The sequence below is a fragment of the Pseudopodoces humilis genome, chromosome 7, assembly GCF_049639895.1.
Source record: "Pseudopodoces humilis isolate 2021_Gansu_Grassland_sample_001 chromosome 7, ASM4963989v1, whole genome shotgun sequence".
Taxonomy (NCBI): domain Eukaryota; kingdom Metazoa; phylum Chordata; class Aves; order Passeriformes; family Paridae; genus Pseudopodoces; species Pseudopodoces humilis.
Window position 1 is genome coordinate 15,810,503 of NC_142206.1, and position 27,847 is coordinate 15,838,349.

The 27,847-nt window shown below is 48.8% G+C and overlaps 2 protein-coding genes across 5 annotated transcripts in view; both read right to left on the reverse strand.

The window, feature by feature from the left end:
* The window catches only part of CD81 (CD81 molecule), a 33,214-nt gene extending 23,359 nt beyond the window's left edge, over positions 1 to 9,855 (reverse strand). Inside the window, exon 1 of the mRNA XM_005522335.3 lies at positions 9,728 to 9,855. Within this exon, the coding sequence (XP_005522392.1) occupies positions 9,728 to 9,793 (66 nt within the window). The 5' untranslated portion in view covers positions 9,794 to 9,855. The remainder of the gene's footprint in view (positions 1 to 9,727) is intronic.
* Positions 9,856 to 18,190: 8,335 nt separating this feature from the next.
* The window catches only part of TSPAN32 (tetraspanin 32), a 31,004-nt gene continuing 21,347 nt past the window's right edge, over positions 18,191 to 27,847 (reverse strand). The window contains exons 5-8 of one of the 4 annotated variants that reach the window (XM_005522336.3): positions 26,300 to 26,401; positions 24,721 to 24,813; positions 22,572 to 22,655; positions 18,191 to 20,418 (exon numbers count right to left, since the gene is read on the reverse strand). In XM_005522336.3, the coding sequence (XP_005522393.2) occupies positions 20,323 to 20,418; positions 22,572 to 22,655; positions 24,721 to 24,813; positions 26,300 to 26,401 (375 nt within the window). In that variant the 3' untranslated portion in view covers positions 18,191 to 20,322. Of the gene's footprint in view, positions 20,419 to 21,006; positions 22,124 to 22,571; positions 22,656 to 24,720; positions 24,814 to 26,299; positions 26,402 to 27,847 lie in introns of those variants that run through there. The other 3 variants (XM_088057800.1, XM_088057801.1, XM_088057802.1) reach the window with 3 other exon arrangements.

Consider the following 27,847-nt stretch of genomic DNA (forward strand, 5'->3'; position numbering starts at 1 on the left):
ATGCTTTATTATTATTTTCAGTGGAAGGCTCTGCCTTACCCAAGCAGGAGATGTGCCACTAAGGTTTTCAGGAAAGCTTTTCAACAGAAGATAGGACCAGTCCCAGTTACTCCTTTTCCAGTGGGCTGTTATCACCTCGTTTCACTTCTCTGTGACACAAACAGAAAGTGGGGGAACTGTCCATTTTTCCCCTCTGTTCCCAAGTTTTGCATGCACACTACTTCCCATCCAGGGTCAGGCTTCCAGTCGAACACACCTACTGTCCCTCAGGCACACAGAGCTTTCCTTAATGTCCTAATACAGGAATTGAAGCAGAGCAAGGCCTGGGGTCAGGCCAAAGCATCACCACACCACTTTTGGGGGCCTCCAGGCCGAGACTGGTGCCTTGCCCACACTGTCGAGCATCAGAAGAGCAGCACACCCACACCCACGTGTGCACATGCAGGACTGACCAGGGCAAGGACAAAAACACACACCAGATATGGGAGGAGACATTCTGCACATGGGACATCAACTCAGGCACTGGGATATTTATGTACATACAGTAGGAAGTTTTATGACTGACTTCCTCACAGTTTTCTCTTTCAGGGAGGGGCTGGGAATGGCCACAGAAGCTGGAGCAGATATGGGGCACTACAGCAGGGAAGGTGTCACCGAGAGGAACTCAAGGTAGAGCTTTTCCAGCAGGACTCACTGTGTCCTCTGTGACATCCCCCTTCCACTTAAAAAGCATGAGAGGGAAAAAATATAAACATCTGGGTAAAAAAACAAATCTTTAAGAATTTCAATATCACTGCTGTGAAATGTTGAAACCACCCGTTCAAATGCCAATTTAATTTTGAGCATCCATCCTAAGTCCTTGAAGCCATTCATCTTAAGAAAGGGAAGAAAACTATCAAAGAGTATAGAAGTGGAAACATGCTTTTCTAAAAGAGTCTGAATCAGGTCAGCTACAGGCATGACAGGTAGCTGTCATAGAAAGTCACATAAAAGTTTTTAAAAAGCATGGCTTTTTCAGTAAAGGTGCAAGGTCTCCAGTTGTACAAGCACAACAGGGAACACAGGAGGACTGGGATCTGTAAGACAGGCTGTCGATGGGAGCCTGGCTTTACCCCTTGGGAGCTCAACTAGTGGTTTCCTCCAGCCACAAGATTTTTCCAGGACTGCCACTGAAGCTGGGGCAAACCCACACCATTTCCAGACTCACAGGGCAAACTGCTCTCAGGGCTTTTCCACTATCAGAGGGAGAAAATCCCCACCAGCTCCAGGAGAGGAAGGGAAATCTTTGCTTTTCCCCAGTCTGCCACCAAAGTGATCGGATTTTAGCACTTCTGCCACAGGAACCAATGCAACTTCCCCGCTGGCACAGTCCCTCATCCCTCCTGCACTGGGGCCAGCCTGAGGTTCTCCAAACACTGGCTATGGAGAAAAGTCACGAAAGCCGGTCTGTGCTCAAGTCCAGCTCCAAATAAGGCAGGTTGTGGCTTCACACAAAGTTACCCAAATCCAGCCTGGCGTGGCTCGTTCATTGTCTGAGGGCATAACAAAGTTTGTGTTTTTACTCTCAGAGGAAAGAGTATGTCCCCAAATTAATCCATGCCACTCGAAGTAAAGCTCTCTTGGTGGTAGCTGCTAGGAGAGAAGTGATCCCGAGGAAGGTCTGGATTTCTGTGCTGGCTGGAAGAGGTAAAGAAAAAAGGCTGCAGCCTTTTTTGTTTTGGTTTTCTTCCTGCAAGGACACATTGCTATGCCCTGACATGCTGCCCTCCACACTCAGCAGTGCCACCCCAGCATGCCCTGCCACCCGTGGCTGCCACCAGCAGCTCCTTCCCAACCAAATTTGCCTTAAAATGCCTGACAGAACTGAAAGCAGATTGCAAGTGGTCCTCAAGATATTTTTTAATAATTTGGGAACATCAGCTAGAGGCATGGAGCCTCTTCTAATGCACCAAACCCACCCCAGCAGTGAGGTCTGCCTAAAACAGCCAGCTGAACCAACTCCAGATGTTCCTGGTTTCATCCTGAATGCACCCCAGGAACATCACATATCCCTCCCACACTGCCTGACTCCATTTGCATTTTTAACAGAGCATGGAAGACCTCTGAATGGAAGCTTTAATCCAATAGCAGCTGGATTTCTTAAGAGAAAATGACATTCGCTTACTAATGAAAACAGGGTTTGAGCTACAATGAGTAACTTTTTCCATGAAAACCATACATCCTCCCACCACCAAGAAGCCCAAAGCAGAATTAAGGCTCTTTCTTCCCAGAGCAAAGAAAACAAGAGGGAGAAAACATTGTCAACTTGCCACAGTAACTGTGCCTTCCGCTGTACCTTTCTTGGGATAATCTCATTTTTAATAGAACAACTTGTTCCAGATAAAAGCTTGATATTTTCTCCCCCTTCCATCCTACAACTGCTGTTTGCCAACACGAGAGCCTGAAGAGCTCCAGCCACTGATGGCAGCGTCACGCTGGTCTCTAGGCTGCACATCCTCATACATATCACTGGTTTCTTCAGCTGTGGATATCTCTAATCTCACACAGGTTATCCCACTGATCCTTGTGTTCCCAGCTTGTCAGACAGCAGAGCCTGGGGCCATCACTTGTGCTACACTCCGAGTGCCCAGCACAGCTCTCCATTTAAATTTCTGGGGACTGCAGTAATCTGAAAGCTGCAACTTCAGCAATGCCAGCAGTTTGTCGGACTTTGACCTGCTTTCCAAAAGCCAAGCTGCCCAGCCTGCTGTTCTGCTGCCAGCACCATGGCACTCAAAGAAGGCACATCAGTGGTACTCCCCAGGATGGGGCTGGCCCCAGAGCTCACGCCCTGAGCGGCTTCCTGGCACAGCAGAGGTGGTGCTGCAGGCTCCGACGTTTCCTCTTTACTGCTATTTTCCAGCTTCCAGAGATTTATTGCTTCTTCCACAGACAGCTAGACTTTTCCAGCTGGATCCTGCCTGCTCAAGACTTGCTTTTTCAGGAATGCTGTTCCTGCTTGACACAGCAGGGAAAGTTCCCATCGAATGCTGCCTATGGGCAGGAAAAGGCAGACCCTGTGTCCCCAAGAGGTGATGCGATGGTATCCCACATGAGGAGGTATCACCAGATGAGCACTATGATGAAAGCAGGTGTGCAGTCCTGGTTTGCTGCCCAATCCATGGTGCACATAGTGAGGCTCCTTCCCAGACAGAGCCTCACCAATGGACATGCTGTTCACTCTAAAATTTCCAGATCCAGCTGTGGGGCAACAGAACAAACCCATTTTTCACAGCTTAGTCACTCCTCTCCACAAGACATTCTTATGAATTTAGGGTGCAAGGAATGACCCCCTTCCCCTTTTAAGGTCATGTACCCCACTTCTGAGCTGCCCCCACCTTAACCTGTTGCTCCTCAAAACTCACATATGCCAGGATGTGCATCACCTCCCCAGTCCCTTCCACTGCCCCCAGTCTTTTTCCTCCTGCTCCCTTCCTTCCACCTTTCTCTGAAACAGAGTTCCTGGAAGGGAGGAGGAGAAGAAAGAAGTTCTGGCTATGGGGCGGCTTGCCGGGCATGCCAAAGCAAAGCAGGCAGACATCCTGTGGCTCAAGTCAGCCAAGGAGGAAAGTGGAGCTGCCAGCAGTTTCACCATGCTCTATTTCAGCAGTGCCACTTCCCACTGCCACAGCTGGTCCTGCCTCCAGGTCATGCTTCCCAACCTGTGAGAGCCCAAGGGCCGGGAGAGGCTCTCCCCTTGCTGGAAAAATGCTGCCAGCAGAACACACGCGATGATGCCTGGGAAATACCACAGCTACTAACAAGAAGCAGGATGCTGCCAGAAAGCTTAATGAACTTGAGCTGGTTTATTATTAAGGTAGATGACTGGAGATTTTAAACAGAGATAACTGTAGAATTTTCTCATGCTGCAGAGGTCTGCAATTTCCCTTACACCACCTGGAAGCAGAGCCCTTGGTGAGGGCAGCACCCAGACCCCACCCCAGAAGCCCAACCAGGGCTCCCCATGGCTCCTCTCCAGCACAACCTGCAAAGCAGCTGAGATGGAGTAACAGTGAATCCTCTTCCTTTCAGGTGTGGGGAACCAGGATGTAGAAAAGCAAAGTGGCTAGCCAAGATGGAAATACCTTCCCATGCAAGAAGCCCTTCATACGGCCAGGAATGAACTGCTAATTTGGTGTTGAATGCTTTGCTTCCAGGTAATCTGTGGGTCTCTAGGTGAAGCGCATGAGTAGAGAAAAAGCAGGGAGATAGAGACTCATCACTTGATGGAAACTACCTTTGGAAGGGCAGTACAAGCCCTTGCAAGATCTGTGCTAGCACATTACAGGTCCTGCACTACCAGCCTGAGGACGGAGGCAGACAAAAGAGGGACACATGGAATGTGCCCAGGTAGCACCACACCTTCCCACAGCCTGCACCTGGCCTCCTGGAAAGCAGAAAAATAATTTCTTTTCCACTGCAACAGCTGCACCTCATGGAACTGCTGAAAGGGCCTGGGGTGCAGCAAAGGGCTGACAGGTGAATGGTGGCCCAGGAACCTGGGAACTTGGGTTCAATGCTGAGACCATTTCCATGCTACAATGTCAAGTCTTCACACCAAAAAGTCACTTGAAATTTCAAGGTGAGATGTGCTGGAGGTCACTGCTGTGCTGCATGTCAGTGGGCTGTGGGATGCCCTGGAGCCCCTTGGGAGGCTGTAAGCAGGGGAAAGGACTTCAATAAGACACAGAGTTGCAGTTTGACAGGCACACAACAAAAGGTTATCCCGGCAGGGGCACTCACAGGCAGGAGCAGCAGATAGGACCCTGTGACAGCACAAGCAAGGCACTTCTGCTGCCTTCAACATCCATGCTGCTCCACGGCCACTAAAGGTCAGCCTGAAAGTTTGCAGGCAAGGCCTGCCCAGGAATTGCAGGAAAGGCACTTGGGAAGAGCACCAAGCCCTGCAGGCAGGAGGAGGAGAGCAGCCTGCAGCCCTGCTCTGCTCCCAGCAGCACACCTTCCAGCACGGCTATTAATAGAGCTGCCAGCCAGAGCAAATTCTCCACTGGTGCCTATAGTTACCAGCCCTACAACACTGCAGAGCTTTTCAAAACAAGCTCCAGAGGAACAGTCCCGGAGGAGCAGCATGCCAGAGGCCAAATAAAGCTTGATGGATGGGAGGAGAATGGGAATCCAGCACCAAAATCCTATGATGGGGAGCATCGTGCCCACAGGCTGCTCCCAGCCTGCCCCAGCCTGATCCCTGCTGCAGACAGAAGTAGCACTTCCCAGGGTTTAACTGCCCTCAGCAGAGAAGAAAACAATTTGAGATACTGCTTTAAAATTAATTTGGCCCCATCCATAAGCATTTAACTACAACAGTGATACAACTGCTTTCCCTTCTTATTAGTACAGTGAAAGGCACTTCCACAGTGCAGGATCAAAGTGTTTCTCACTGTTAATGCTCTTGCAGAAGTATTACAGTGGCTGGTAGGAGAATAACGTGAGGAAAACAGAGCAATCCCCATTCCAGCCAGCAGTGCTCCTCCTTTCAGCTGCAGCCCCCCCATTAAGTGCAGTCGGGTACCCCCATAGGGCAGGGTGCACCCATCTCTTCGAGAAACCTTCTGCACACAGAGACTTCAGAAGAGGTTTTGCAGGTGATGGAAAGACTGTGTTCACTTGACAGAGTGCTCTAAAACATTTCAGAGAGACATCAGCAACATAACTTGAGTGTAGGCACTGAGCCTGCTAAGGAAACCTCTCCTTTGCCCTTCAAAGATGGGTATTAAGTAGCTGCAGGGTCAAACACACATGGAAATTTGCTGGCCTGTACGTTGTCCCAGGATACCACACAAAATCTGTGCAAGAAGATGCTGGGCCAGCATGAGGTCCTTGCTACTCGCCAGGCTCTCTGCAATTCCCAGGAAGACCAGCAGCACAACCAGCCAGGCACTACCACCAGTGCTTCTGGAGCAGTGCTCAGCCCCCGCCTGCACCCAACAAAATGATGTGCTACTTTGTTAGTCCCGTGTTTCAGAGCTACAGGAACCATGAGATCTCCCATTCTTCATTTAAAGCTGTGAGCAGTGGCACAGAGCCGGCCTCCTCACCACCATGGGAGGGTCATAGGGCAGCCTCCAGAGAGAGCTGCCACCTCCCCACAGTGTCACCTCGCATCACCAACACCAGGTACCTCTGTGCAGGCTTTGCACACTCCAGGGGACAGTTAACAGATCTTCCGGTGTTGCACAAGGAAACAGGCAGCTCCTCTGCCTCTTCCCTTTCAGCCACCCCTGTCAAGACAGACTCTCACTTCCACCTTCCCTCTGTTGCTGCCCTTCCTTCCCTTTGCACCCAGACTATACGACACCCCCTCAACACACAGAAGAGCTAGACAGTGCCTGGAAAATGGCATTAGGAGCAAGCTCTTCCTTTTAATTAGACACCTCTCTCTCTGCTAGGGCAGCCAGTGGTGCTCTCGACCTGGAAAGCTGCCATGGGCTGTATTAGCTAATAAGCTTGAGCGATCCTTCTCCAAGCAAGTCAATTCCTCCTTGGTTATGTTTAATTATATTTTAAAATAGCTCGCTGGCTTCCTTTGGCCTCCCCAGGGACTCTTTGCAGCGGTGGTCAGTTCAGCCCCACACACTGAGCTTTGCTGTCGGGTTTGGAAAATTCAGGAGAGCAGTCAAAGCCCAGCCACCTTCTAGGGATGGGATGGAGAAGCAGCTCCACCTGCCAGATGCCCAGCCCTGCTCGGGCTGCCCATCACACCAGCCAAACTGCCCAGAGCTACTGCTCCCTCTCACAGTGCAGAGCATCCACTCACCACCAGACACCCCAAGGTTTCAGGAGATCTTGGCAGCACAGAAAAACTTTTGTCTTTCCAGCCCTGTGTTTTGCTAACCAGGTGAAGCCCCCAGGTGCTGACCATAGCCTCCTCTATTACTTTAGTAGGTGGGTGCCACTGTGAAACACGTGGGGGCCCTCTCTCCTGGGACAGGCACTCGTTTGTACATCTGGTCCACGCAGCATCCACTGCTCCATCAAGAGCCATCTTGGACCAAGCACAATCTTGGAATCTTCTTCAAGAATGCATGCACAAAGGAAAAGCAATCCCAAATACCTCAAAATATAAAATAAAACTGAAACATACAATCAATGAGGAGCTGGCAGCAGGGTCACCTTTTCCTTTCTCAACACAGCTGTCTTGTGAAATTCCCCCTGTGCCGCCAGGGGAAGGCAGGGGGAGGAAGCCAGAGGGGTGTTAGTTTATTTACACTGCAGCAGGATAGCAGGGCTACATAAAAAAGTTATCAGAATAACTAAGGCTGAGAATTACTTCCTTCTTCCTCTTGGGCACTAGAGCAAGCTCCTGTGCAGCACAGCATGGCGCCTGCCAAACTTTGGGCTCTGCCTCTGGTTTGTTTTCATCAATAGCACCCAGCGTCAGCTGCGCACAAGGCAAATCATAAGCAAATAAACACGGGGAGCCCATCAGCCCTCGCCTAACAACCGGCTGGCAGGACTAAAGGGCTGCAGGTGCCCTGTCTCACACCTCCCTGCGGTCAGAGGTGGTTTCCCAACACAGCCTGCCTGCAGCAAGGGTGCCCAGCACCGTATTCTGACCTTAAAATGCCACCTGGTGAAAAGGACCATCGCACTTTGCTGTTAACCACAGTATCCCTCCCCAGCTAACCTGCCTTTGTGGTAAACCTAAAATTCCCCTCAACTACTACTTTAAAAAACAACACAAAAGGCTTGTAAACGCCAGGATCTGGTATTCAACCACCATTCAGCTGGCCAGCCTCGCAGAAAGCATTGTTAGTTCTAATGAAGTCCAGGCTCCCAGCCTGCACAGGAGGCAGTGTGAGGGGACTAGCAAGTCCAGCCCTGGGAGCTGTTTTGGGGAGCCAGTGGGTCCCAGCTCACAGACATCTCTCCTGGAGAGGAACTGAAGCATCTACCCCCACTGACGGGGAGCACCCTTCAAAAGGGCAGGGCAAGGCACCAGAAAGTCGCAACGGGGAAATTATACAGATTGTCAATTCCTCTTGCAAGAAAAATGCCCATTTATAAAGGATCAGCTCTTTTGCAAGACTTTGAGGCGAACAACTGGTCTCGCTGAGAAGTGCGGATCCCCCAGCATCCTTCCTACCACCCAGGAGACCCTTCCTCCTCCCTCGCAAGCACAGCCGGCAGCTTCTTCAACAAGAATGGCAGGAAATCGGGAGCAGAAGGCAAGAAAAAAACCTGGGATAAGCACGATAACTCGGAAGGAACAACATTTCACAGACAACCGTACCCGCCTCCATCCGGCCATTTTAAGGGTGGAGGAAAAGGTTAAAAAAAACCACCCCAGAACTGTCCTTCATTCACGCAGCTGGCCACACATCAGGTATCAATTAACGCCGTTGTTACCAGAGCTTGTCATGTCCCCCGGTCAGTATTACACCCAGAAACAAGGCGAACAGGCCTCAAGTGAGCACCCACTGGGTTAAGCCCGACCCCTCCCAAGGCTGGGGACGCCAAAGAGCTGCCCCAGGCACCCCCAGGGAGGAGCCAGCAGGCAGAGGCTCCAGCCAGGCAGCGCAACTCCAGGTGCCAAAGCAGGGATTGCTCTGGAAGCCATCGGGCCCCTTCCCACTTCTCCAGCCCCTCTTGCTGCTGTAAGCAAGCATTGAGAAAAAAAACCAAAACAATAAATGCTCGACAACAGAGCGGGATGTCCGACAAGGGGCACAGGGCATTGGAGAAGGGGCATCCAAGCGGTGCCTTGCCTGGCAGGGTGGGGCTGGACTCACTCCCAAGACAAAAAAGCACTCCGTGGAACGGAAACCAGAGTATTTAAAACACGAAAACAGCAGCCTGCTCGGGCATATCTCGCTGCCCCCGAGCGCAGGAGCAGGGAGAGAGGGACTCTTGCCAGCCAACCTCGGGCTGCCGGAGGCTGTTTCTAACCGGGACAAACCCGGTTTGCAGGGAAACCGGGATACGCCGCTTTTTGCTAAATTAGCCGCACGTCTGGACGGATTATTTCACGAGAAACTTTCTCAAGAAAGGCAGCCTGGATAGAATTTGCATCCTAAAATAACTCCCCGGGCGGCGGGGGCAGCGGTCCCCGGCGCGGGGCCAGGGCGGCCGGTCCCGGCTCTGCCGCCAGCTGCGGGGCGGGGGGCGCGGGGCCAGCCCCAGGTCGCCCGGGTCTGCCGAACGCCCCCTCCTCTGCGGCGGGCGGCAGGGCCGGCGCCTCCCCTCCCCTTCCCTCCTCCTCTCCCTCCGCCTGGCAGCATCCCTGCATCCCTCCCTCCTTCCCTGCCGGCCGGGGAGCGCCGCTTTCCCCAGCGCAGACCCACAGCGAGAGGGGCTGCGGGAGCCCCCCCCGGCTCTGCCCCCCGCCTTTCCGCCCATAAACATCCGCAGCGGCTGGACGCGAGCATCCGAAAGGTCTTCTACCTCCCTCTCTGCATATCTATTTAAAAAACAGACATAAATAGATATACACGTACAATTACATACATACGCATGCACTGAAATAAAAAAGCAAAGTATAATCAGCCCCTCTGTCCTCAAAAAAAAACCAAAAAAGATGCAGTCCCCAAGGCACATCCCAGACAACAAATCTCAATGCTGGGGGGCAAGAAGGAGGCTAAACCCAGGCTCAGGCAGACGAGCCATATTGCAGTCCTCTTATTTAAAGGCTGGGGGACTCAGCCCCCACTCCCCGCACCCCTGCGCTCACCCAGAAGATGAAGTTGAAGACGAAAAGGAGGTATTTGATGCACTTCGTGCAGCCTTCCACTCCCATGGCGACGGCTTTCCCAAATCTGTGCTGCCTGCTCGAGCGGGGCGGCGGCTGCAGCAGAAAACCCGCCCCGCTCCCCGCCCCCGAGCCCCGCCCCGGAAACGCCTCCCGGACACGCCCCGGACACGCCCCGGACACGCCCCAGGGCTGGGGGCTGCCACATGTAGCCCCCCTCGCCTTCCCCAAACTGGGGCTCGGCTGCTTGCCCCTTTCTTGTGCTTTCTCCCTTCTTTTTTTTTTTTTTTTCCTTTTTCTTCCCCACTTTTCCTATTTCCTATTTTTTCCTAACTCCTCTTTTCCTTTTTGCTTCCCCCCCATTTTTTCTATTATCCACCTTTTTAATTTTTTTTCCTTCCTCTTTTGAATTTTCTCTTCCCTTCTTTCCCTCTTACTTAATTCTTCCTTTCCCCATCTTCCTTTTCTCCTTTCCTCCCTTTTTCTTTTTTCCTCCTCTTTCTTACATCTTCACGCATTTTTTTTCTCATCTCTTCCCCCCATTTTTCTTTTTTCCTCTTTTTTATATGTGTTCTTATTTATTTCTTTGTTTTCCCCTTCTTCTTGCTCTCTGGGAGCAGCTCACAACAAAGTTTCCTACACACAGGTAGGAGCCACGGGCCAGGTGTTGGGAAGCTTTAGGAGCGCTGCCGCCCAGACCTGAGCACCATCCCTTAAATCTCACTGCCACCTCCTAAACGTCATCCGGGGGTGCAGGGAGAAACCTCTGTGAATAGGTTGCAGGAGGTTTTGTATTTCTATACAGAAAAGTTTGAGGGTGCATTCATGAGGGGATTCCCCCTCCCCCTTCAAAAAGTAAGAGCAAAGGGCTTTTGTGTTAAAACTATCAGTTTGAAATTCAGAGTATTTCCTCATTTCCCCTTCTAGTTTTATCTCTAAATCTGCTCTGCTGAACACTTTTTGTCTAAGCTAGTGGCTTTGGTACTGCAAGCAATTGCATCAAGTAGAACCACTCAAGATGTTTTCCCTTGGTTACTGGGTAACAAGAGCATCAGGGGGGCTTCAGAGCTGCCCACCAGATCCCCTCTTTTTTCTTCTTTTTTTTTCATTTCTTTTTTTCCTTCCCCACTGTTTCCATTTCCTTCCTGTAACTCTTCTTTTCCTTTTTTCCTCTTTTTCCCCAAAAAAAGTAAAGAAAAAAGGGTCACACATATCAATAGGCTTGGGAATTTTAGTTAACCCCCTCCCCTCTCAAAGCTACACAGTAGAAACATGATGAAATTTCCCAAGCTTTTGGCTGAGATCCACTTTGACCCACTCGCTCATCCTTAGAAATACAAATTTTTCTCACCCCACGTTACCGTTCCAGGAAGCTCATTCACCTCTCCAGGGGCAGGGTAGTAAGTGACACAACCAGAGCAGAGGGGGACAGCTGGAAAAGGCATCAGTGAGCAGCTCCAGCCGAGGTTGGCACCTCACCGAGCTAAATATGAACCTGGCTGCAGCCCACAGCGTCGTATGTGGAAACCTGCCCTCTTCCTGCCTGGGCACTTCCTGCCAGTGAAGGATTTCAGGGCGCAGCTTCTGAGCCAAGTATTTTCACACTCTGATAGAGTCTTCCCAGCCATGCATCCAATAGTCAGGAGTGAGCTCTTAGCTGTCACACATTTCCTACAACCGTATGTTGAAATCAAGTCAGCTTTCTCCAAAATCATCCCATTACCCTCAGGGATGAGTTGGTCCAGGGCTCTGTCATGCTCACCAAAACTTTCTGTGCCCCTCAGTAACCGCCTATGCACGACATGGCAGCGGGGACCAGGAATGAATAGAAGTTGGCCCCGTTCCCTAATTACTCATGCTGAGTATGTCCCCGATTGTGGGCTTGCCATGGATTCATAACCCCTTTGTCTCTAAGCCACATTCACTCACCCAGACTTACCAACAAAGCCGGAGGTTCACCAGGCTATTTATGCATGTAACTGCTGTCCTGAATTATCAGCATGACCCATCTGGTTACGGCAATAGCTGTAATCCTGTGTGCCTCCTGCTCATCAATCCAAGTAATAACAGCAGGATCCCAAAGCTGCTCACATGCCACATCACAGCACCCTACAACATCTTCTTTTCTGCACCTCTGTTCTTTACAGCTATAAGTAGTACAACAATCCCCCCTACCCAAGGGAAAAAACAAAAGTGGAGGTTAAAAACAGGAGAATATATGAACATGCACTTATATGTAAGAAGCCTCTTGTGCAGTTAGGCAGCTGTTCCCAGAAAATCTCTGAGATGCTGCTTGGAGAGTCTGTGAGTGGGAGAGGAAGGAACCAGAAGCAGTGAGGCCTTCAGCAGCAGCAGCCCCACCACCTAGAAGGGAAAATGACTCTCAAATCAACTTTTGTGCACTGGAGAGCAAGCAACCCCAGCTGCAATCACTGGCACAAGGCTGGCGTTGATACTGCTTCCAGGGAGCTTAGGGCTGCTTTTTTTGCATGTTGTTTCCCCCACCCCCACCCCATGGCTTTTCTTTTCTTGCTTTCTGCCCTTTTTCCTCCTATGTTGAGTAGTGAAGGAAAATGGAAAACAAGAAATAAACCCTTTTTTATCCTCCAAAAAATGCATTAGGCAACAATTTGGTTTGGAGCCAACAGAGTTCTGTTTCTAGGACCTTCCTTCAGGTTTTGTTGGAGCACGTGTTGCTCAGGGACAGCTGTGGCAGGGGCAGCAGGGGCACAGTCTCACCATCAACCAGAAGCTCCCAGTTACAGCCTAAAGCCTACTGGGCTTAAACTGGCCATGCCAACAAAGTCTTCTCCAAAAGTTGGAAGTGGAAAAGTATTTCAAGCTTTGTCTTTCCTTGTTGTTATTTCAAGCAGCTCAGCTGGGTATATTTGCAACCTTTGGCCTTTAGGTACACTAAGAAAGATGCCATCACCAAAGCACAGTGACAAGATAACATATACTGTTTCCCAGGACTGTGTGTGATTTCAGGTGTTGTGTACTCATTTCTCATGTTTCGTATACTCATTTCTCACACTGCATTACTTGCTGTACAGCCCATGAAGTACCACAACTATCTTTCCAAGCCTCTCAGTGGCTTTACCAGGTCTTTATTAATAAGTAAAGCTAATTTGCAAAAATACAGTTCGTGTCTGGGTGTCACATGCCAGTACTGAGTGTGAGTGCTATGAATAGGGCTGATGACTTCCCTCTTCAGGAGGAAAAGCTGGTTCGAGTGCTCAGGGCGTGCAGTCATTCACAGAGCAGCCAGCTGCAGGCAGGGCTGTGAAGAAGCTACCTACCTCCCCCCAAGCCTTTCATCCCTGAAACAGAAAAAAAAAATAAGCTCTAAAAATGTTTTTTACTAAAGCCCCCAAACCCCAAATTAAAAAAAATAAACCCATCCCTAAGCAGCTATTTGAAAGTGCTTCTGCAACTGGGTTTGCAGGCAGAGTGGAGCAATTGAGAGTGGAGGCACTTGCAGTGTTTTTTTCTGCCTGTTTGGCTTGGGTTGTTGGGGTTTTTTGTGAACCTGTTTACAAAAGCCAGTGTCATGCCTGTGGGTTTTGGCACCTCTGGGTATGACTCACCAGGGTCTGTTAGAGCAGATGCTGCCTCCCAGTCCAAGTTTAGCAGAACATCCATTACCAGGGGGACTCAGCAAACCCAACCCCTGGGACTTTGAGCCTGATTATCCCAGAGAGATGCCCACCTGCTTTCCAGCAGCTTCCCCTTAAAAACCCTTTTGCTTTATAAAAAGTGAGGGAGGGGGATGAGGGGAGAGGACAGACACACATCCTCCCCGGCTCTCACACAGGCCTGAAGAGCTGGCAACCAGGATGTGAATTGATTACCATCAAGGCAGGCTCTAAACACCTACTGACCAGGGTCTCCAGGAGATTTGGGAGAGCAGATGGGAATCCCTTATCCACTGGGTACCACAGCTGATGTCATACCCTGGCTGCAAGCTTTGGCTTTGCATAGCAATCCCCCTGACCTCCTCAGCCAGCTCAAAACTGACGGATATGCCACAGGAAAAAAACACACATCATCTTGCTGGTGAGGTCCTAGATAGCTTTTAACCACTACTTCTTATTTTTGTTGCAAAATACAACAGGAAGAGCCTGAATTTCCAATTTAGCTCTGGTGGTATTAAAAACAAAAACAAACAAACAAATAGCAGCATCACCAAAGATCTTTAAATAGGACATTTTGGAGATGCATGATAAGAAACTCAGAAAGTTGTTCTGTGGGAGGCTAATAGTCCCAGAGCACACAGGGGTAACTTCTTTGGCAGCACCCAACACCCCACAATGCTGCTTTTCAAGGAAGAGACTTGAGCAAAGGCAAACTGCAGTGTATGTACTGGCCTATGGCCTATGGAGCTCCAACACCTCAGGAGAGACCCATCTACACCCCTGGGGAGCCAGCCAATACCTTCATTTTGAGTAGAAAAAAACAGCATGAGAAATCTAATCCCCATGTCTAAATGGACATTTTCAGAATAACTTTTCTGTGCCCTAGAAGGAGTGGATGGTACCAGTTTATCCAAAAATCCCCATGCTCATCTCTGCAAGCTGAGTTGAAGCACTGTGACAATGTGGGGGGTTGCACTTGCCTTGCAGCCTCAGGGGAGAGGGATGCAGCAAGCAGAGACCTGTAGCTGAGCTTGAAGTTTCTGTTTCTAATAAACTCAACAAATGGTTCCCATCTGCCTGGCCTGTCTCTCTGCCATCTTTAAATATTTATATCAATGTATCTATGGTGATAGGTCAGGTTATATAAGTGGGGGGGAAGGACAGCATCAGCTCCTGCTGGAGCTCCAGACGAGGGAGAGACAACCCAAGCAGGCTTCCCATCCAAGCAGGCACTCTCTTTTCTCAGCTCACGAGCCCAGAAAGTGAACATTAATTTTTCTCAGGGCATCAGAGAAGGCTGGGCCACAGCTGGGCTGAGCTGTGCTTTGGGAGGTGCTATGTGGGAAAGCAATAGCCCAGCCCATCAATGCAGAGAGCTCTTATTGTATAATCAATGTATAATTCATTAGTAGGTGAATAAAGACTGGAATAGTTTATTGCTGATGTAACAGGGCTAAAAAGAAACCAAGCACGTCCCTGCTGTACACAGGGGCTAGACAATAGCACATAGTGATGCTGAGGGGAGACTGGGGGGATTCTGTCTTGGGATAATATAAACACAACCCAGCTAGCTGAATTCCAGTGACTCCAGGGTGAGCAACACAGGGATATGCATCTTCCTGGCAAGAAATCCTGGGAAGGACCTTTCTTCTTTGCTTGCTTGAGTCCAAGGGAATAGCAACTAGAAGACAGCAGGGCTTTAGCTGTTGGTGGGCATCTCCAGGCTAGTCTGAACTTATTTCTCCCATGATGTGCCACTTCCTTGCAAGCTGAACAAACACCACATACCAGGTGGTATACTTCCAGGTAAAGCGGTGCAATTTTCCCCCCTTGACCCTCCTGGCAGGAGTAGCTATGCAGTTTGCCTCCAGGTATAAGTCTGTTTGATGGACCCTCAAATGCCAGGGGATGAAGGTAGCAGTAGTTTTGTGCTGGGGGTGAGAGGGATGGCATGGTGGGGAGTGGAGTGGGTTCAGCAGCAGGCTTGCAGTCAGTCATGGGTTTAACAGCTCCAGCCAAAAGCTGCAAAACACATATGACCTGTGTTTCCCAAAACAGCCTCCAAGCCTTCTCCAGAGCTCTCCCTCTTCACTCTGAGGCTCTTTCCCACTGTCACACACATTGTTACATCTTTCAGTGGACAGTTTTGATTCTTGCTGACAGTTGCTTGTTCTCCCAGGAGAGAAACTACATAGTCAAGAAATACATCACTTTTCTCCCCAACTGCGTTTCACTAACAGAGAGAGCTGCAATGACACTTCATGTGAAAGTTGCAGGATGTGTGTGATCTGTGTATTCACAGCAGCTTCTGATCACACCTGCTTTCAGCTGTGCTGGCCGAGATCTGTGTGGGGCATCTTCCACCTCTGGCTGCATTTCTAGGGGAGAATTATAGCCAGCTGCTTCCACAAAGGAATTATTTCTGCACCTGGTTAGAAAAACATGTGTCTATCAACTATTACTTCCAAAAATATTCTGTGTGTCGGCAGCTTATAAACACAGCTTTACCTTGGCAGGATTTGGCTTCCTTACACTCCAGCACTGCAAGGGTCCACCCAGATTTGCCATCTTCTAAGGCTTTGGAAGGACAAGCTCAGCAGTGTCTTCTCTAGGAGCATGCTGCAGGCTTCAATCCAAGCTGCATAGTGAAGGGGTTGTTGCAGGAGGAAGTTGTATTTCAAGGACAGTAGGAACTCACAAACACATGGCCAAAAGGGCAGGAAATAGCAAACCAGTTTGGAGTCAAGGCAGCACACCATAAGGGTGAAGGATTCTCACTCTCCTCACCACCAAATCCCGGTAGAGAGTTACTGTATTATTTAACCTGTGCTATCCACAAGTGCTCTAAGCATCATGCACTGCCATCAGAGCAGACACTGGGAAAGCTCCTCTGGCTCATAAGCAAGCTGAGGTCAGTCCAGCCATGAGCATATGGTAAGCCCATGGAGGGCCTTGATGGAATTTAATGGCCCTGCTGGCAGAGCAGTGCATGGACAGTGAAAGGTGGAGAGCAGCACAAAAGGTGCTTGCTGCTGCCATGGGCCAATGTACCCCAGCCCAACAGGCTTATAGGTAGTCCCAAAGGTGGCCACACAGACCAGAGAAACCTGGCCATATACTGGTCCCTCTTGTGTCCTCAGATAGAGACGGGGGGTTGTCTAAAGTAAAAGGAAAAAGGTAACTCATGAGCAGAAGCTAACACATGCTCAGAGAGAAGCAGACTGCAAATGCCCAGATGACCTTAGTGGAAATAACTGATAATTGCCAAAACTTAACTGACAAGTAGCTGGAACCAATTCACAACTAAATATTTGTACCTTTGGTCTGAAAATTCTATTTTTTTTTTTTCTCCCATATAGGCCTACATAAATAGGATTTCTTTCCTAGCAGAGTGTGAGTGTTGACATGCTTATAACAAACAGCTTCCTCTAGAGCAAGCCCCAGGAAGGCTCGCTGCTCTGCAGGTGTTTCCTAGTCTGGCTGCTGGCTTGCATCCCCAATGCTCATGCTCTTCTCAGCACTGTGTAAATCTTAGCACCACTTATCAATAAGTTCCTGGGGCTTTACTCTGGTTGCACAAGAACTGTAATTTGCCCCTAGCCAGCAGAAAATTAGGGACTAGTAAGTGCAAAAACATTCATTGTAGGACAGGGATTTTTTGTTGGCAGAGGTGTAAAAACGCTGTGTAACACTCACCCACCCTGCAGGTTCCATCCAGCCATCCCTCGGTGCTGCCACTTCTACAACTGCGAATAAAATGTTAACACTGCACATTTCTGTAATGGGTTTGTAAAAATCAAGGAGCTGAAGGTATCTGCTTTTCTGCTCCTGAAAATCACAGCAGGATCTCATGGCAGGGTGGCAGGAGCCCCTGCTGCCACACACAACACAAACTCTGGGAGAAGACTCTGTCCAACTGGGCATGGCTCTGTCACCTCCTTGTTGAAGGTGCTGCTCCTTGCAGGGGAGCTCCAGCAGCCAGTGAAATGGAAATAAAGCTCACAGGACTGACAGTGGCTGGACACAGTCTTCTTCCAGAGCTTGTGCTGTGTGTAGCTGCAGGGGCTCCTGCTGCCCTGTGATGAGATCCCTCTGTAATTTTCAGGAGCAGAAAAGCAGCTAACTTCATCATATATATGCTAGTCCTGTCTATAACTATGTCTCTACATTAAAAACTGACCTGGGAAGGTGGAGCACCTAAAGCTTCAGCAGTCCTGGTGGTGATGCTTTAACAGAGATGTTTAACAAGTACAATGTTGATGAGGCTTGAGTAGGTAACCCACACCAATGACATTGACTCCACCAATTTGTCTGTGATGTTTTTTGACATGGTAGAGTATCAGCAATTAACCAGCCAATGCAGAGCAATGTGTGAGACCTCTACCTAATCCTTAAAAAGCTGAAACCATAGACATTTCTTCCATATAAATACTCTGCTTGTTACAGCTTAAACATGTCCTTAAGCACTTCTCCCGCCTCTGCATTGCTCCCTGAGAGGTACCTGTCTGCTGTCCCATCAACTGGCTGAGGAGCTGCTCCTTTTCCCCCAAAGGACCAATGTCATCCTCTCCCTCCAGCACACTGCTGGGACAAACGAGCACCAGCTGCCTGGGGAATATCTCTTCCCAGCACCGAAAGAAGTACTGAGTCCACCCACCATGATGTAAACCCCAAGCTATGCAGGCAGCTTCATGCACAGCACAAAAAAGAGGAGGAATGATGGCCTTCTGCAAGAAATTAATCTTTATTGAAGCAACCATGAGTCATATCAGCTGCCAGCTGCCTGAGGAATGACAATAGCAGTGGCCTGACAGGAGCAGCTGGAGCTCACCAGGGAGATTGATCTCTGGAAAGAGACAATATATGTGATGATACATAGATGATACATATAGACATACAAGTGAATACTCCCCCCCCTAGAAAGTGCATATGCTGGGAAGTGCATATGACACCCAGTTCCCTGCCAGACTGAGGTGTGTTGGTGGCTGCCAGGAAGTAGCTTGAATATTACACTGGGACAGTTCTTGCTTCCAGTGAAGTCAACAGTGAAGCTCTGCTGGTTCCACAGGCATGGAATGAGAAGTGACAGCTCTCCCTCAGCCCTCCACAACACAACTCTTTCCAATGCAATGTATTTTCAGCCCAGGTTAAAAAGCCAGCCAGGTGCTGCAGGGTGTACTGCTGTTCTTGTACATGCAGCAGCCCCTGCCTGTGGGCCAGGACTGAACATCAGCACAGGGTTGTCCATGTTTATCTCAGTAAACAATTGCCACTTACCATTTTTCATGCCTAAAAGCCACTATGTATGGGAGGCATGAAAGCTGCTGCTGGCTCAACAGACATTTCACAGAGCTGTGTAATCTACAGCAGGTGCTACATATATTGCAATGATGGGTTTCAGCTCAGAAGCAGCTCCGCCTCCTCAACATGAGGGCAAAGCATGCCAGGGAGCTGTTGTTTCAGCTAGACTGACAGCCTTTTACAAATTCTGTTTATTATTGATAAGGTGATGTAAAAAGGACATAGAGTTGGACATTATGTTGTTTAACCTGGCTGGAGATCTGTCCTGCTCTCTTATAGATTTAAACCTCTGTTTGTGTGTGTAATATCAAAGTCCTTTTACCACAGGAGCACAGTGGGTTAGGAAAGCCTGATAAACATAGAGCTGGGCTGGAAGTTACAGAATCACACAATCATCCAGGTTGGAAAAGACCTTGGAGATCACCAAGTCCAACCTATGACCTAACATCACCTTATCAACTAAACCATGCCACTGAGTGCCACATTCAATCTTTTTTTAAACATCTCCAAGGATGGTGACTCCACCACCTCCCTGGGCAGCCCATTCCAGTGCCCAATCACTTTTTCTGTGAAGAATTTGTCTCTAATGTCTAGCCTAAACTTCCCCTGGCACAGCTTAAGACTGTGTCCTCTCATCCTGTCACTGGTTGCCTGGAAGAAGAGACTGACCACCACCTGGCTACAAACTCCTTTCAGAGAGTTGTAGAGAGGAATAAGATCACCCCAAGGCTCCTTTTTTCCAGGCTAAATAACCTCAGCTCCCTCAGCCACTCTTCACAGAGAGGCTTGTGTTCTAGACCCCTCACCATCCTTCTGGCCCTTCCCTGGAGATTTTTGAGCATCTCAACATCCTTCCTAAATTAAGGGGCCCACAATTAGACGCAACATGCAAGGTGCAGCTTAACAAGCGCCGGTGAAATCAGTATGGCATCAAGATTTAGGAGGCTGACTAAATCCTAAGAATAAAAAAAAAAAAAAAAGTTGTATTGCATTAGCAAGGAGGAATAAAAGAGAAATATGTCCTTCTGTTGGTCAGTTGTTTCAAAGTTCATTCACTTTCTTCTGACTTTTTTGTCCTGATATCTACCAAAAGTTCTATAAATCTGGCAATGGTTGAAAATGGGAAAACTAGCTGACAGTCATTGGATGCCTATGTACCCCAGCACGATCAGAAACATGCCCAAAGTTAATCATTGCAAGTGTCCAGGCTGGGAGAGCACATTTCCATCAGTGGTGACATACTCCCTGTCATTTATTTACTGATAGTGCAACATTGATCCTGGGCTGTGATCCAAAGCCATCCTCATAGAAACACTGCATTTTTGAGGGTCACAGGGAACTACTCAGATGACAGCACGAGAGAAGTTTGGTTTAATCCTGTGATTTCTGCTGGGCTTTTCTCTCCATTTGGTTGTAAAGAACTCTTTGTGTCCTCCTTGTGGAGCCACAGCCCGTACATCTCCCATCGAGGGAATCTGCATCTCTGAGCCCAGAAGTAGTGCAGGAAAGGGAAATGTGTGACACACATCCCACCACCTGACTCCACGCAATACCTTTCCAGGGCATTTTGTGGGTGACTTCAGACATCTTCCTGTGCCAAGAGCTGGCTCTGCCTGGTAGGGATGCCCAGGCATCAGGTTTCTACCTCTCCCGTAGGATATATTTGCCTTTCCGGTACAGGTTGCTGCTGAAGTGGATGGAGAACCAGAGGAACGAAGTTAGGATCATCCCATAAACCTAAAAGGAAATAAATGAGACAGGCATACAATTAAGTGTGTAACTGATTATGATGCTCCATCTGTGCAAATAAGCAGTCATAAATATTGCCTGTTGTCACATTTTTCTGAAGAGAGCTGGTTTTCAGTGAAGTGGTGAACACCATTTCTGACACGGGAGTTAAAAAACAAAAGCAACACATGGTTAAAACATCTGATTGGAATTAGCACAGCAGAGCTCAAACCTAGCCCTAAAAATACCAAGAAATAAGATGAAACCAGGAAATTTCAATTCCTGCCACAGACAGGAATACAAACAAACATATCTCTCTCATAATAATATCCTTTTGTAAAGGTACCATAGGGAGAAAAAACCACAACACTCATGTCTTGTTTGAAGTAAAAATCCCAAACAAACAAACAAACCCCTAAACCAACCCCAAACAGTTATGAATGCAGAGGACAGTGTATTTCCTCACCATTGTCATACTCTGCCTCGTGTATCACACATCAGGATTAACACATCCAAGGCAACATGTCCAAGGTAAGGCTGCTGTGGGAAGGATAATGAGGCCTGTAACAATGTGCTCTTTCCTCAAGTATGCCCTAATGTGCTAGTGCCTTTGCTTGCAGCTTGATCTGGGGATGTGTGTGCATTGTTGGCTGAGGGACAGTGACATCAGAGCAGCTATAGCCCTCTTTACGTGCTTCCCTTGCATCCTGCCATCACAATAGTGAACCGTGCAGCGAGATTTCCTCTAGCCCAGGCTTCAAAGACAGCTGCCTTATCTGGCTACAGCATCAAGCTGTGAAAAAAGTGTATCTATTATAAGTGCTCCTACTTTTATCTGAATATAGCTGCAGTAAAATTCTCCCTATACTTGAGAAAAATTGGAAAGTGACACCAAATATTCACACATGACTTTACATTTACAGCTCCATATCAATGCCTGATGGTTTTCCTAATTTACTGCTAGCAGTATTAAATACAAATAATTTGTTCCTCTGGGTTTTATTTAGATGGAGAAGAATCTTCTAATCCATAATTGTGCCAAGGTGGATACAAGGCACAATCTTCAAATTACTTTCAGTCAAGAAAGGTCATCCCAGCTGGGGAGCAGCATGGAGATATGACAGCAGATCAAACCAGCCTTCACGGTGGAGAAAGGAGTCTCCTGGCACATGCTGTTTTCTGATGTGCACCACCACATGTTCAGAGTCCTTGTGTACAGTGATACACCTCTGCCAAGCAGTGGGTGGGCAAACAAGAAGGCTGGTTTTAATTAGTGGCCCTCTCCATCTCCAAAGAGACCATCCCCATGCAGCCCCTGAACTCCCTCACCACTGACAAACATGCTTCTCTCACAGCATTTCATTTTCTCTTTTGTTCTCCCCAAAATTAACTGCAGATCCTTTCTACATGAGCCACCATCTGAAGATGATTTCACCCCTCCTCTGCATGTTACTCCTTCAAAGACAGAACCTGGGAGCCCAGACAACACACTCTTCCCCTCTTCTTTGCAGCCTGCTCCTTATGAGCCTGTGATTTACCCACACACTGCCCAAGATGAACCTCATCAGGTTCACTAATGAGCGAGGACTAGGATGAGACCTTCCCCTTCTGCACAGCTCTCCAGCTCCACTGTTGGGGCTCAGTAGCTTCCAAGACCTTCCAGCTCTGGCTGCACAAACAACTTCCCAGGTTGATCTAGGAGGCAGCAAGTTTCCTAAAATATGAAGGCTTTATTGCATCTCCTTTTCAGCCATTGCTGCTGGCTTCCTACATAATCCACAAGCCCCGGGCGAGGTGAAACGGCCTCTCACTCATGTCATCAGGTGATATGGACCTCACTCATGAGAAGTCATGCAGGCAAGCCTGGGTGGATGAAATGCTGCTGCTGCTGCCTCCTCCTCCCCACTCCCAGATGCCATGCCTCGTTAGGGCACGAAAACCATGCAGTGAGCCTAGTCCTGCAGGAAAACCCCTCCACCTATCAGCCTGGCCAGATTCCTGATCTTTTCCCAGTTTCCATGGTGGAGAGTCCACCACTGCTTGTTTCTCTGCTGCCAGCATCCAAAAACATCCAAAATCCTAGCCTCTGGGGGCTAATTTTGCTTTTTCCTCATTGGATCCTGCCTTTCAGAGCCAAAATGTGAAAGGACAGGCACTATTACCGTGAAGCCAATGGCGATGCCCAGAAGCGAGAAGACAAAGTCCATGTGCTTCTTCAGAAAGTCCTGGATCTCTCGCAGGCAGTCCTGGGAAGAGAGAAACAAACACCCCTTGCAGCACAGGAGCAGCTTGCTGGGGGGCTTTATCCCCATGACAGCACTTCCACAGCCTCAGAGAGAAAAGGAGGCAAGAAAGGGGTGCAGCATTGCTCAGCTGGGCAGTTCTTCCTTTTTCTGCTGCTGCTGCAGCTTGGGAAGACAAACATCTGTGATAACTTTTCTGTTGCTACAACACATTTATTGGTGCAATGCATTTTGGACTGTGGGGGATGTGTACTTAAGTGTGGTCATGCAAAAGCTTTTTTCTTTTCACCCACTGAATAATGGAAAGAAGGAAATGGAAATGGGAAAGCAGAGCACACCGTGGTGCCAAATGCACTCCCCAAGGTTACTAATGAACAGCTCATTTTTGTGAGGTGCTGCAAGCATTAATATACATTAGCTTTAAGCATGCCAATGGCCCCACAGAAATCCCCGAGGTGTTAGCCAAGACAGCCATTTCAGAAATGCAAGAGCATGCCCTTGATGAAGGGGTTTGCAGACTGAGGAAAGAGCACTCACGGCCAGGAGTGAATGTAGTGTGGCCACCAAACCCTGTGGTTTCCTGTGTTACACAAAGCACATCCTCCCACTCGCTTCCTCGGCTCCCAAGCGAGGGAAACACAGACCACTAAGTGGGAGGAATGAGTCGCCCATACAGTGCCCAGCTTTGTTCTGCTCTCCTTTCCTGCTCCTTGAGCCCAGTTCGGCCCTGGGATGTGACATTCCTGGAGGCTGTGCTTTGAAACGCTGCCCCTGTGAGCTGACGTGTGCCTGTGCATCAGCTGTGCTGCTAGCACTTGACATCTTCACCTGACAGCCTGTTTGTATCACTGCAGCAGTGTGGTTTTGTTTTTCCTAGAAACACCATATATTGATGCTGGTGGCTTTAGCTACACTGGTGGAAGAAAAACGATCGTGCAGTAGATTTGCTGAGAGACTATGAAGTTGTAGCTTCAGCACAGAACGGTCTAATACTGGTGGCATCTCCAGCAGCCTCACTGAGATACTTGAAAGAGCCACAATGAAGCGTGCTTGAGGAAGCTACTGCTGGGCATCATCACCCTGATTCATCAGCTTCTCATTTTAATACGTATTTAATGCCTCAGGAAAAAAGGAATTACATCAAATTCCACATTTGCTGTTACTGGAACACATTTTAAGTGTCAGAAATTAGTGTCATGTGGAAAAGTCAAACAGTTTTTCTGTGCTCTGATACATGTCTGTGATATCTCACGCTCTCTGCAAGCACAGGAGATAAGCAGAAAGCTGCAGGCAAGTGACAGGCTGCAAACACAAGCATTTTGAAAGCTTTCTAGAGCAGCGAAGGAAATGGCACCTGTGGGCCTGAGACCTGCTGATCAACCAGGGTCCTTCCTCCTAATTCACAGAATCATGGAATGATTTGGGCTGGAAGGGACTTTAAAGATCCCATCTGTTCCAACCCCCCAGCCATGGGCAGGGACACCTTTCCCTAGATCAGGTTGCTCAGAGCTCCATCCCTCTTGGCCTTAAAGACTGCCAGGGATGGGGAATTCATAAATTCTCTGGGCAAGCTGTGCCAGTACCTCACCACCTTCACAGTAAAGAATTTTTTCCTAATATTTAATCTAAAACTCCTGTCAGTTTCAAGATTGTTCCCCCTTGCCCTGTCATTACACCCTTGTGCAAAAAGTCCCTCTCATTCTTTCTTGCATCTCTCTCCTTTTCCAGCAGGACACAATTAGGTCACCTCCCCGCCGTCTTTTTTCCAGGGTGAACAAAAGCAATCCTTTCAGCCATCCCTCATAGGAGGGATGCACCATCCCTCTGACTATATTGGTGGACTTGCTCCTCCAGGTCGATGTCCTGCCTGTGCTGGACCCCAGGCACTACCCCCATACTGTGTCCAGTGTTATTGAAACAACAAAACCCCAACAAAACAAATCCCAAACCATTTCAACCCCAAACCATGAAAAAGCACAATTCTCATTAACACTTTAGCACTGGTGAGGTTTTGATAGCTAGAAAGAGGCACAACCCCACTTTGGTGTAGGAGAAACCTTTCCCTTACCTGTCCTTCATTGTGCACTTGGCTGGGTGGGCACATCTCGTTCTCAACATTGCTTGTGTCCCCAAAAGGAGAGTGCTTCCCACAGCACAGGAACTGGAAGAGAGGGAGAAGTTTGCCAGCTGCTCCCCAGGGCTCTCTCCCCTTGCTACCAGCTGCTGCAGCAGGAGGTGCTGGCAAGGGGCCCCTGCTGCCCCAGGCAGGGATACCCACCCAGGGTGGCAAGGAGCAAAGCACGTAGGAATCAACAACTGCAGCAATGCAGGCTACATTCAGGGGAGGCGGGTGGATCTGCACTCAAACCTGCCCGTGCTCCTCCAGGACTGCTGCCTGGGACCGGGCAAAAGCCCTCCCCTTGTGGTCATACTAATGCTCTGGAAAGCCCAGGGATGCTCATGATTCTGAACTCATGTTTCCAGTGATTGTTATGGGTATCCCCAGCAACACCCACTGTGGAGCTGGTTTCCTAAAGCTGGGGTGCACTGGACAGTTTGGAGCTTTGGCAGAAGGGAAAAAAAAAAAAACCCAGGAGTATAAAGACTGCTTCTCCATCAATTCAGGTGGCAACTAAAATAAGCAACTGGTGAAGCCAGTCAACTGGTTCTCCTTGTCAAATGGGACCCTGGGAATGCTGCTCCACAACCTTGAGAGCAAGCACTTGCATGCCTGGTCATGCCTCTGGGGGCCACCACCACCAAAGAGGAACACTTGCCCTCTTCTGTGTTTTCAGAACCACAGATAGAAACAGCTTTGAAAAGTACTTGTTATGATGATTTAAGAAAACACAGAAGGATACAGGGAGTTGTGTGGGAGGTGTCTGGAAACAGCTGAGCAGAGCTGACCTCCCCATCCAGCCTTGCTGTGTGCCATGAACTCACTCTCCAAACAAGCCCTGCTGTGTGAGGGAATGGCATGTCCTTTACTCAGCAGGGACTTGGGAGTTTCTCCCTGTGGGGGACATTCTCACTCATCTCCCGTGGCTTTGGGGGCAAGTGTCCTCCCTGTGCTCTGGATAACCACCCCTGACTACCTGGCTGAGCCATAGAGAAGTGCCCTATGCCAACAGCATCCTGGGTAGTGGTTTTTGGGAGCCTGATAGCAGTCTCCAGCTCTGTAAGAGGCCATGAACGTCCCGGTACTCCTCGGACACAAACTTGAAGGTAAATAGGAATAACCACATGCAAATACTACTTCTGGACTACATGGAATTCCTGGCCCCTCCTCTCTACTTGACCAGGTACATGTCCACACTCTTGTACCACAGATGGGGAGCAAGTCACAGGGGCTGCTGAGACAGAAAATACTATGGCAGCTGCAGGGCATAAGCTTTGTAGATCTCGTGCCACAGTGATGCTCAGAGAGGTGACCCTTTCTCCCTGTTGACAATCTGGTTGGTCAGACCTGAGAAAGGAAGAATAGGAAGGGAGGAGCAGACTCCATGGTAGGCTGGAGGACTCAGTTCTTGAGGGAAAATGGCATTGCAGCATTCATGAGAGAGCACAGATGTCAGCCCCAGCCTGCCAAAACCCTCAGGAAGATACCCCAGGGCGAGGTTTTCCCCTGCAGGTGAAAGACAACTTACTGCTTCATGGATGGCAGTCAGTTCGTGCCTCCTGGAGCTGGAGGTGTTCCTCCTCACCTCCTCGTACACAAAATCATACACATCCATCATGCTGTCTTCCACCTGCAATGAAAGCAGAGGTCTGTACATACAAAACATTGATCACAGTCGTCTCTGGGGGGGAATTGTGCTCTTCTTGATTTCCACAGAAGCTCTCCCTGGTATAGCAATACAAGCAGTGCAGCTACTAAATGACCCTCAGGCAGAATCAGGAGCTGGTGTGTGATTCACCATACACTAAGGAGCTGGGGTCTCACCAGCTGATGGCTGGAGCTTTCAGCCAGTTTTGGATTTCAGAGGGGAACTCAGGTGCCTGTGACCACTGTGCCTCTGAGACCCTCTGCCAGCCAGGGCTGATGGCATCTCCCATCCTGAAGGCAGTACTGTGAGGACAGGCATACATGACCACGAAATGCTAAAATACAAAAGTGAGAGGACCTCAGAGGGTTGGTGTTATCTAAGCGGCAGAGCTGTTTCTCTGAACAGAGTCAAAAAAAAATAAAAGGACTGATTCAGTGGTGAGTCAGATCCTAAATATTTACCAAATCTGTGAGAACTTGAAGCCTGACAGATCCCAGCCAACTCCCACTCGGGTGTCAGAAAAAAAAAAAAAGACAGTTGCCTTCAGTGCCTGGAGTCAAAACCTTGTTTCTTCCTTTCATTTTCCCTCGCTTCCTCAGCAGCACCAGTCTGAGTGGGCCTGCAGTCAGTGCTTGTCTTTCAGGAAGGAAAATCAATGGGAGAGACAGGCAGAGCGGGTGGCCACACTGAGAAGTCTCTGGGAACAGAGCCATTGCTCAGCGAGGCTTTGCAGCTCAATCTAAGGGTTCACACTTGGAAATTACTCTAAGGAAAAAAAAACCCCACACTCTCTGCTCAGGAGTAAAACATCTATTACTAAATGTTACATCTATTAATAATTAATTAATAGTCACATCTATTACTGCAATATTGCTCTGTCCTGCCCAGCTGTCCAAAACACAAACAACAAGCAAAGGGTGATAACCCCTGATTATCACCCAGGCAGGGAGAGGGGGGAGAGAAGATTATTTGTATCCAGATTGGCTCTGTGCCTCCAGGAACAGAGTTTGAAGGCACACATCAAAAGATTTTTCTACGGCTATCAACTTGGCATAAGAGTGTCCAGTGACAGACAGACTCCCTGTCACTGATATTATGGGGCAAGAAAAAATACTCCATAGCAAAATGTGTGACACTGAGCTGTCCCACACAGGTGAGGAAGGAGGATGCTCCATTTGTCCTTCTGGCATATCAGAGTGCATAAAGGGGCGTGGATGCAACAGTAAGACCAGATTTCCCGATGACTTCTGCACCAACCTTCCTCACAGTAAACCTTATAACCCAATAAAATAGAAAACATCCAAGCTTTTCTAACTTCTTGTGGGCCATGAAATAGCTTTCCTGAAGCAGCAATTAAATAAATGGATTCAATAAAAAGAACATTCATTTCCACTGAAGAATTGGATTAAGAATAATGAAAGAAGAATA